Genomic DNA, 11,184 nt, shown 5'->3' with positions numbered 1-11,184 from the left:
TAGAAAAATAATTTCTAATTGGTTTGGTTTGGAGGTTATCCCAACTCCAAATGTTTAATAATAACCTTAATTTATAGCTGTTCTAATGTCCAGTTTGGTTTTCTTTTATGTTTGCATGTTTTACTATCAGTCATGATTATTCTAATTAAAATGCTGTGTATATGCCATTACCTAAATTGAATTAGTCACTTAGTCGCAGAAAAAATAAATTCCACATGAAGTGGTGAAATCACTGTCCGTGATTGTTGTGAATGAGGCCCAGAACCACAGTATCATCAGCAAATTTGATTAATGATGTGGAGCTGTGCGAAGACACGCAGTCATGTGTGTAGAGAGAGAAGAGCAGGGGACTCAGGACACAGCCCTGTGGGGCTCCTACGTTCAGGGTGATGGAGCTGGAGGTGTACTGGCCTAGTTTCACCACTTGAGGTCTGCCGGTGAGGAAATCCAGAATCCAGTTGCAGAGTGAAGAATTCAGGCCGAGGTCTATGAGTTTAGAAGCTAGCTTTATGGGTACTATATTATTAAAAGCTGAGCTATAGTCAATAAATAGCAGCCTTACATAGTTCCTGTTATTGCTGTCAATGTGTGTGAGAGAAGAGTGCAGGATGTGAGAGATGGCATCATCGGTGGATCTGTTTGGGTGATAGGCAAACTGAAGAGGGTCCAAAGTATATGGTATGGAGGAGCAGATGACGTTTTTAACCAGTCCCTCAAACACCTTCATGACTATTGATGTGAGGGCAACTGGACGATAGTCATTCAGACAGGAGGGTTTATTGTTCTTAGGCACAGGGATGATGACCGATTTTTTGAATGAGGTGGGAACCACCGATGTAGCAAGAGACTCATTAAAAATGGATGTAAACAAACCAGCGAGCTGATCAGCGCAGGACACGGCCAGAAATCCCATCAGGTCCAGCTGCTTTCCTTACATTCACTCGCTTTAGATATGTAGTACATTGCAGCTCAATCTAATGTTAGTGTAGAGAAAAATGCTCATGTTTGTGTGGAGTGTGAAGCTGAACAGATGGAGGCTCCGCTGCGATCATTTACTCTTAAAGTTCTTTGGCATTGATAATACAGATAAGAGTAATCATCTTTTTTATCTGTAAAGACTCTATGTTTATTTGTGTGCACTCAGAATAGCAATGAGATGTTGTGCTTTTGTAAAATAATGAATGCAAACATGAAGCGTTTTCTGTCGTCTAGACAGCTATTCTTGCCTTATTACAGACATGAAAAATAAATCTATAGAGCAGTGGTTTTCAACCTGTGGTCCGCGGCCCCCTGGTGGGTCGTGGTGGTATTGCAGGTGGGCCGCCAAATATTTTCTGTTCATTTCCAGTCCATCCTAGGGATGCGCGATTAAAAGAAATCATCATAAAATCACGATTTGAGCGATTTCCGCGGCCCTGACCTCCCGTAGTATGCTATCAGATCCAATCAGAATGCAGTGCTCCTAGCGCGAGAGCAGAACAGAACAGACTGGGCATATGCCTAACTCCAGGTTCACACACTGTCTGTGATGCGGCTTTTTTCTGAGCCCATGTTCACTGATCAGAGCATTCACACTGCACGCGGTAAAAGGCTAGAAATAAAAACGTGCAAAAATAATACATATCTAACACATGAGCATAGAGAAAATTGTGAGTGCATTTTAAGTGAGAGGAGACGTGTTTTAAGTGCGCACACTCTCTCCACGCAGAGCAGTGTGTATCTGAGCAAGCATGTCTGGTTTTGTGACAGAGCAAAGGAAATCTGCATGCGATCAGAAAGATTTGCACTCGTGCATTATTTTAATGTGCTTTCGCGTTATATTTATGCGCTCTCGCTGCTGACCGCATACACACTATATACACACTGCAAACACCTGAGGCACCGCTACAATTAATGAACTCAATGAACAATGCAAAAAACAAATAAATCCTGTACACAGGATTTATTATTTATTTATTTTTTGCCATAAGTCTATAAATTTTGTTACATCTTTACTATAGTGATAATTTTCACTTATGTCTGTTCTAGAGACGTTACAACTTTTTGATAAAGCATTGGTTTTCTTTTGGAAATATGTTTCAAATTAATCCTGAATGCATTGTCATAATCGCAAAAATGATCAAAGAAATCACGATAGTTTTTTTTTTTTTTTTTGTCCTTATCGCACAGCCCTAGTTCATTAAATAAATACAGTTAACAATCTAGCTTCTGAGTACTAAGTTATTAACCCAACAATAGCGGGGTCAGTTAATTTTTTTGAAGTGGGCCGCGCAAACATATGTGTTTGGTTGTGTGGGCCGCGAGCTGAAAAAGGTTGGGAACCACTGCTATAGAGAGTTTAACTTATCAACGAACCAATTCAAACAGAAAACAAATATTCTCACATTATGTAATCCGTAATAAACATGCACACAGGTGCTGAAGAGATTAGTCAGTGTCGCAGACTTCAACTCTTAAACTGAAAACAGAAAGCACTAGTGTAACAATAAATTACGATGGTACAATAAATTAAAAACGTTAATGCAGTGTACTTGCTGTTTTCCCCTAACACATTCATAATTATTATATTTGCCGGTGTGCTGTGGCAAGCATTTTTTGTGTGCGCCTGAGCACTTATTTGGATATGTAGGCAGTAAAAGGCTCATTATTATGATTTATGGTTTATTAATAAAAGTGTGACTAATAGTCGACTAATGACCGAATTCTAGTCGACCAGAAAAATCTTTAGTTGAGGGCAGCTCTAATGCATATTGACTAACGTAAACGTTAATTGTTTATGAGAAACATAGAGGAAGACAATTAGCTGAATATATAGCCTACTTGTTTAATTAGTGACACTTAGCTTGCATTTTAAAATCTTTATTTGAATGTGGCAATATAATATAGGCGTTTGATTGACATATAAGATGTTTTATTGTCTATCAGGAGCAGAATCCTGATGAATCTCCTCCAGAGCAGTCCACACCCCTCCATTCATCATTCATTCATTCCTTCATCATTCATTCATTCATTTATCATTCATTCATTCATCATTCATCATTAATTAATTTCTTCATCATTCATTAATTTGTTCGTTCATTCATTAATTCCTTCATCATTCATTCTTTCATTCATTCATCATTCATTCATTTGTTTGTTCATTCATTAATTCATTAATTCCTTCATCATTCATTCATTCCTTCATCATTCATTCATTTGTTCGTTCATTCATTAATTCCTTCATCATTCATTCTTTCATTCATTCATCCATTCATTGATTCATTCATTCTTTCATTCATTCATCATTCCTTCATCATTCATTCATTCATTCATTTGTTTGTTCATTCATTAATTCCTTCATCATTCATTCCTTCATTTATCATTCATTCATCATTCCTTCATCATTAATTAATGTATCATTCATTCATTTATCAATCATTCATTTATCATTCATCATTCATTTATCATTCATTAATTCTTTCATTCATCATTTCTTCATCATTCATTCATTTATCATTCATTCATCATTCATCCATCCATCATTCATTCATTCATTCATTCATTCATTCAGCATTCATTCATTTATCATTAATTCATTAATTCATCCATTGTTCATTTAATCATCATTAATTTATACATTTATCATTTATTTATTAATTTCTTCATCATTCATTCATCATTAATATATTCATTCCTTCATCATTCATTCATTCACTCATTATTAAACACTGATCATGGTGTTTGCTGATATTCACTCGTCAGTATCTCGTGACTGAACTTCTCTCTCGTTCTACAGTATTAAATCACATATTCCATCCTCATGTTTTTTTCATGGATCAGAGGTGATGAAGGACCGGAAGTCATTGTGAGGACGTCATGTTCAGCTCTGCAGTAATGTCTGGTATGTTGTTGAACCGGACACGAGAACAGAACAGTGATGCATGTGTGACGCTCTTAAGAACTGTGTGTGGCATTCACTTTTTTAACCACACTTATGTATTTATGAACCCATACTTATCTATAGAACCAAGTTTATTAATTGTTGTATTTGTGGAACCATAAATATAAACATCCGGCTCTGAAGGCCTGAGTTGGACACAGTGTCCAGCTGACCATCACTCATGCAGTAATGTTAGGGTTAGGTGTGAGTTTAGATTAGGAACACAGATTCAGTGTCTGCTAAATGACCAATCAGTTTACACCTGTGTTATTCAGTCATGGTGTGTTTTCTGCTGAAGATCCCAGCGTGCAGGTGAATAATGATGCCATCCAATCAGCAGCTCGCAGCTTTAGAATATTCTCATTCTGATGATCTCATTGGTCAGGTCCACGCGATGGGCGGGGTTTTAAACTCACACCACGGCAGTGATGCGGCAGGAGGGCGTGTCTTGTTGTCATGATGATGATAACCTGAGATCTAATTCTATGCAGAATTGAGTCATTGGATATTCTATGTTCTGTAATGTACAATCGTATTATGATTCATGAATAGAGTGACTGCTTTCACTGATGTTTGAGATTTTAGATTCAGCACTTTGTCTCAGTGAAAAACACAACGCAACTCAACTCAAACTGGTTTAAGTTATTAAAAGCTATTTTATATATATATATATATATATATATATATATATATATATATATATATATATATATATATATATATATATATATATCTTTTTTCTTTTTTTTCCCTTTTTTTTCTGTGATCCTGATGCAGATCCTGATGTTAAATATGCTATTCTTGTCAAGTTTTGTATGAACTACAGTGTTTCTATTTTCAATCAGATAATAGCCTATAAACCTGTACAAGTTATCTTATTAAAACTATAAATAGTGTGGTGGAGATCAGAAGCTGGTGTCGAGATGAACTGAAGGTATTCTCTGTGTGATGCATGTTCTGCTGATGAGGAGTTGCTGTTGGACACGAAACATTTCATGTGTTTGTTACTGAATCCCAGGAGATCAGATCAGATTTCCTTCCCAAAGGCAGCTGAAGTCTAACAGAACACACACACACACACACACACACACACACACACACACAGCAAGCCTGCGATTCTGCGTGTTAAACCTCATTTATAATATCTTTAATACACCATGTTCAGTTTTTTCACAGAAGGACAGTAAGGAAGATGTTGTCAGGATGAACACTGCTATGTGAAGCGTAATAATGGCGACTAAATAAAAATAACATTAAAACAATTATTTTTTAAATAATTATACATAAAATAGAGAATTTGCCGTGTTATTTAAGCGTTTATAGGTTTGCAGGAGCTGAATGTGGCTGGATGCTGCCCTCTACAGGGGGTCCTCCGCAGTCACGTGGTCTCTGGCAATCGTTTACCTGGCGCTGCGTGACGTCACCGCGCAGGAAAAGGAACTAGTGATCGAGGTGAGTCCATAAGGTCTCCGCTAAACCAGTAAACACTGACCCTTCTTTAAACTGGACGGATCCTGTGGTCAGTAAGAGTTGAGTATGTCTGCGTCAGCCGTGTTCGTGCTGGATCTGAAGGGGAAGGTAATTATGACTCTTAATGAGCGACTTTAGGGAAGATATTTGTAGATTAAATGCATCTGAATTAATTACGTGAAACACCTGCAAGCCGCTGTTTGTAATAGTCTTTGTTTAATGATTTCTACAGCTTCAATCGACTGTAATAACAGCTGTCTTTAATAGTGGTCAATAAATTATTGGTAGTATTTCATATCTCTTGAAGATGTTTTCTACTGAAACGGATTTATTTTTGCTGACCGCTTCACAGACAGTGAATGAGCAGATGTAATTTCCTCTCCAGAGAGGAAGGAGTATTATTACAGATGACCCCAGTCATCTGAAGTCAATGCTGTGTGTTTCCTAACTTGTCCTCCATCAGGTGCTGATATGCCGTAACTACAAAGGTGATGTCGACATGTCAGAGATCGACCACTTCTTCACCCTGCTAATGCAACAGGAAGAGGAGGGGCTTCTCCGCCCAGTGATGTCACACGGCAGTGTCCACTTCCTGTGGATCAAACACAGCAATCTCTACTGTATCCTTTACATCACAAACTTCTTGGTCTGATTGTAGAAAGTTCTAAGTAACCAGTGCAAGTTAGATCCTGTGGAGTAATGATCTTCCAGAGAGCTTTCAGTAAACGTGTGTGTGTGTGTGTGTGTGTGTGTGTGTGTGTGTGTGTGTGTGTGTGTGTGTGTGTGTTACACTTAACCTGCTGATAACATCAGTGGTGGCCACCACCAACAAGAACTCCAACGCGTCTCTGGTCTACGCCTTCCTGTACAAGCTGGTGGAGGTGAGACGGAGACTCCAGCGGGTTACTTCTTCAATGTTAACTGAAGGCGCTGAATGTGATGCTGAGAAACAAGCGTGTGTCTGTGCCGTGTGTTCAGGTGTTCACGGAGTACTTCAAGGAGCTGGAGGAGGAGAGCATTCAGGATAACTTCGTGGTGGTGTACGAGCTGCTGGACGAGCTCATGGACTTCGGTTTCCCGCAGACGACAGACAGCAAGATCCTTCAGGAGTAAGACACGTCTGCTTCACGCCATCGAGCCGACGCTCTTCTCCTGACACCTGTTTCTCTCTCAGGTACATCACGCAGCAGGGGAACAAGCTGGAGGTGGCCAAGACCAAAGTGCCCACCACGGTCACCAACGCCGTGTCCTGGAGATCTGAGGGCATCAAATACAAGAAGAACGAGGTCTTCATCGACGTCATCGAGTCCATTAACGTGCTGGTGTGTGACGCGTCTTTGAGCAGCTGTCCTCCTGTAGTCTGTGTGCTGACGAGACGTGTGTGTGTGTGTGTGCAGGTGAACGCTAACGGCAGTGTGATGAGCAGTGATATCGTGGGCAGCATCAAACTCAAGACGATGCTCTCAGGGATGCCAGAGCTCCGGCTGGGCCTCAACGACCGCATGGTGTTCGCCCTCACCGGCCGTAAGAACCGAGAGTACACTGTTAGAGTGAAGAAGTGATGAAGAGGATCAGTCCTGCTGACACGTGTGTGTGTGTGTGTGTGTGTGTGTGTGTGCGTGCAGGAGACAAAGGGAAGTCCGTGGCTATGGAGGATGTGAAGTTTCATCAGTGTGTTCGTCTGTCGCGGTTCGAGAGTGACAGAACCATCTCCTTCATCCCACCTGACGGAGAGTCTGAGCTCATGTCGTACCGGATCAACACACACGTAAGAACCAGCCGTACGAACACGTCTGTAACACAACCGCAGTCACGAACAGATTGAAGAAGACCTAGCCGTGATACTTGAGATGTTACAGACAGCTGGTCTCTGTTCCTACAGCTCACAATAACCGGACTCATGATCATTTAGAGATACTGAACGGCTTTATCTGTTCAGAACTGAACTTAGTCCTGATGGTGTTGTTGTTTTAGATCTTTCAACTAGTCCATAAAATAAACCGTGTGAGTTCTGGAGAAGATCTGCAGCCGATGTGTGTCTCTCCGTTCACTTCTCCATCTCTGGTCTGCAGGTGAAGCCGCTCATTTGGATCGAGTCTGTTATCGAGAAGTTCTCTCACAGTCGGGTGGAGATCATGGTGAAGGTTTGTGAGCAAGACTTTCTTCATTACTCCACACTGGAGACATGTTGTGTCTAAATCTACAGCTTTAGAGTCATTGTTCAGTGTGTGTAGACTGATATATTTATATAATGTATGTGTGTGATCCGCTCTCTCTCTCTCTCTCTCTGTATTTCAGGCTAAAGGGCAGTTTAAAAAGCAGTCCGTGGCTAATAATGTGGAGATCCGTGTGCCGGTGCCGAGCGATGCCGACTCTCCCAAGTTCAAAACCAGCACGGGTCACGCTAAATACGTTCCTGAGAAGAACCTGGTGGTGTGGAGCATTAAATCCTTCCCGGTGAGAGCGTGATTACAGACGTAATCCCTGATGTGTTTCTGACTCTCTCACATACTTGCCAACCTTGAGATATAAAAAAATGTCATTTAAAAAAGCAAGAGAAGGATTGCTTTTGGCATTAAATTACAATCTTTTGTCAGAAGAGGAGTTTTTAATATTGTATGATGTAAATAAGTCTAAAAACCTAGACCTACCATGTAAGCAATACCTTTTAACCGTGATTACATGGAGGAAGACTAATGCTTAAATTAATTTCATGTCAGAAAATGTGACCTACCAATTCTGGTAGATTTTTTTTTTTTTTATGCATTTAGCAGACGCTTTTATCCAAAGCGACTTACAGTGCATTCAAGCTATCTTTTTTTTTTTACCTATCATGGTTAAATAAAATATTTTCTTATTACCTATATAGATGTTCTCGGGATTCCCAATGAGATCGTTTGTGATCAGACAATCGTAAACTGATGCAAATTACAGTGTCATATGCCATAACATTTATTTACCTAATCTCTCACATTTTAGCGACTCCGGCAAATCAGCTGTTCTCCCGTAGTAGACCGTTAAAAGTAGAACGTCACAAAGTAGCAGTTAAATTCAAGCTTTCGCAATATAACGCCAGAATGGCGTTGCCGTTCCACCAGAGGCTGTTCGGTCTGAAAGGTGCCCAGTGACGGATGGTGTAGCAATATTGTTGTCCGGGTGGAAATTGGGACAAATTCGGGAGAAAGGTCGGCCCAGGAGATTTTCGGGAGGGGCTTTGAAATTCGGGAGTCTCCCGGAAAAATCAGGAGGGTTGGCATGTATGCTCTCTCACACTGTGATCTGTGCTGAATCTGTTCATCTGAGCTCTGGTGTGCTCCACAGGGAGGAAAGGAGTTTCTGATGCGTGCACACTTCTGTCTGCCGAGTGTAGAGAACGACGAGCTCGAGGGAAGACCTCCGATCACCGTCAAGTTTGAGATCCCGTATTTCACCGTGTCTGGCATTCAGGTGACTTCACATGTGTTCTACCATCTCCCTGTTTACACTCGTGTCATCGTGTTAAAGATCTGAAGTGAGAGTGTGTGATCAGTTCTGTAACTCATGTCAGATCTGTTCAATGAAAGGTGCGGTACATGAAGATCATTGAGAAGAGCGGCTATCAGGCTCTGCCGTGGGTCCGCTACATCACTCAGAGCGGAGGTGAGCGCCGGTTTACACACACTTAACAAGCCAGGGATTTTAATATGGTTTATATTTGATTAGGCCTTCTAATTCATGCAAACAGGCAAGCATGTGTAACATGCATATTTTCAGTCATTTAAAGGGGTCCAATTATGTTCTTTTTACAATCAAGTCTTGTTTCGAAGAGCAAATTATTTTACACATATTTTTCATTATTACAACACCTCTCTCTAGTCTGGCATGAACGCTCCAATAGTTCTGTGATTGGTCAGCTGGGCCGGTGTGCGCGCTGTGATTGGTCACCTGGGCTGATGTCACAGATCCCGGAAGATATGCATTGTAGTCCATAACGAGACTTTAAGCTTTGTCAATTTACAGACCTTTTTTATGCTCAATTGGCAACATTACAGACTAACTAAAATTGAAAACGTGAATAAGCATAATAGCACCACTTTAAACTAAATATGTAGACAGAAACACACTAAATAAAATGTAAATGAATAATATAAAGAAAGAAAAAAAGGGCTGTATCAATCAAAACTCATTGCTTTGACCATTAGTGCAATACTTCTCCTACCTTACCTCATAATTACAACATAGAACAAATTGCAAAAAAAAAAAAGAAAAGGAAAAAACACTAAGAATATTCTCCATCTCTCACAAAGAATGTTTTCTAAAAGACTGTGTTGGGCAGTGCAGCAGATCAGGAGATGATGGGGATAATTATCATCATTTATTCATATCTGCATGTGTTTTCAGATTACCAGCTGAGGACAAACAGCTAAAGACTGCAGCTGAGAACGGCACCGCAAGTTCTTGGAGGAATTTTATGAAATGTTTCTGTGTTTTAGTTGATTTTATCCTGTCAGAATTTCAAAAGCTTATTGTATAAATTGAAGTTGAATGGAAGTAAACTCAGCATTTCAATCACAATGTATTTTCAAGTGCTTTTTGCACCAAATCATGGGATATGTTGTCAATCATTTCTGTTTAATATTAATAATAAATTGAATATCATATCAATATATTTGTCCTGAAATTACTGCTATATACCTGTTTATCATTCCTGATGATGACATATGAATGTGTGTCATGCGTCGCGCTCTCTCTCTCTCTCTCTCTCTCTCTCTCTCTCTCTCTCTCTCTCTCTCTCTCTCTCTCTCTCTCTCTCTCAGAGTGAATAAACGCAACTGTTTACAAACAAACCTTCTCAAATCGCCCGCCTTCTACTTCCTCATTGGTCGCTGGCTATCAGCACTCCTCCCTTTTATCCAATTATGGCAGCCGTGTTGCTGTGTGTGAGCGCTGATTGGCTGCGGCGCTGTTGTCGCATGTGACGGCGCTCAGCGCGTTTATTTCTGATTGTTTTGACGGATTCGAGTTAACAGATAAACAGCTAACGGTCGTTCATCCACGGACTCGACGGAGGGACACACGGTAAGCGCTTCACATGCTGTTCGTGCTGAATGAGGTGCGCGGATGAGGAAGAGCTCCGGAGGATGGGTGTGGACGGGTTCGGCTTCGGGAGGAGCTTCGGTGCGGGGGGTGCTGCAGGATCACCGGGGGGATCCCGACACACTCAATGAGCTCGGGAAAACCGCGCTGCAGTTCAAGTGTGTGTGTGTGTGTGTGTGTGTGTGCGTGCTGCAGGTGATGATGATGATGATGTGTGTCTGTGCTGCAGGTGAAGTGTGTGTGTGTGTGTGTGTCTGTGCTGCAGGTGAAGTGTGTGTGTGTGTGTGTGTCTGTGCTGCAGGTGAAGTGTGTGTGTGTGTGTGTGTCTGTGCTGCAGGTGAAGTGTGTGTGTGTGTGTGTGTCTGTGCTGCAGGTGAAGTGTGTGTGTGTGTGTGTCTGTGCTGCAGGTGAAGTGTGTGTGTGTGTGTGTGTGTGTGTCTGTGCTGCAGGTGATGATGATGATGATGTGTGTCTGTGCTGCAGGTGAAGTGTGTGTGTGTGTGTGCGTGCTGCAGGTGATGATGATGATGATGTGTGTCTGTGCTGCAGGTGAAGTGTGTGTGTGTGTGTGTGTCTGTGCTGCAGGTGAAGTGTGTGTGTGTGTGTGTGTCTGTGCTGCAGGTGAAGTGTGTGTGTGTGTGTGTGTCTGTGCTGCAGGTGAAGTGTGTGTGTGTGTGTGTGTCTGTGCTGCAGGTGAAGTGTGTGTGTGTGTGTGTGTC

General features: G+C 41.2%; 1 protein-coding gene across 1 annotated transcript; it reads left to right on the top strand.

The window, feature by feature from the left end:
• The first annotated feature begins 5,329 nt into the window (after window positions 1–5,329).
• On the top strand, window positions 5,330–10,033 carry ap1m2 (adaptor related protein complex 1 subunit mu 2). Its single transcript, XM_052599052.1, has 12 exons — window positions 5,330–5,497; window positions 5,853–6,009; window positions 6,203–6,270; window positions 6,368–6,498; window positions 6,564–6,711; window positions 6,787–6,913; window positions 7,015–7,157; window positions 7,462–7,533; window positions 7,688–7,846; window positions 8,711–8,836; window positions 8,953–9,028; window positions 9,770–10,033. The coding sequence occupies exons 1-12, from the start codon at window positions 5,456–5,458 to the stop codon at window positions 9,793–9,795; spliced, it is 1,275 nt and encodes a 424-aa protein (XP_052455012.1). The 5' UTR covers window positions 5,330–5,455; the 3' UTR covers window positions 9,796–10,033.
• Window positions 10,034–11,184: the final 1,151 nt, after the last annotated feature.

Source organism: Carassius gibelio, chromosome A6 (genome assembly GCF_023724105.1).
Source record: "Carassius gibelio isolate Cgi1373 ecotype wild population from Czech Republic chromosome A6, carGib1.2-hapl.c, whole genome shotgun sequence".
In the NCBI taxonomy this organism is placed as follows: domain Eukaryota; kingdom Metazoa; phylum Chordata; class Actinopteri; order Cypriniformes; family Cyprinidae; genus Carassius; species Carassius gibelio.
The sequence above is the reverse complement of the archived record's forward strand: the minus strand, read 5'-3'. Positions and strand labels throughout refer to the sequence as shown.

Excerpts from the sequence above, each read along its gene's own strand:
- ap1m2 (XM_052599052.1), top strand. The coding sequence starts at position 5,456 with ATGTCTGCGTCAGCCGTGTTCGTGCTGGATCTGAAGGGGAAG. Across the intron at positions 5,498-5,852 it reads TGCTGGATCTGAAGGGGAAG|GTGCTGATATGCCGTAACTA; the intron begins GTAATTATGACT and ends GTCCTCCATCAG. Across the intron at positions 7,534-7,687 it reads GGGTGGAGATCATGGTGAAG|GCTAAAGGGCAGTTTAAAAA; the intron begins GTTTGTGAGCAA and ends TCTGTATTTCAG.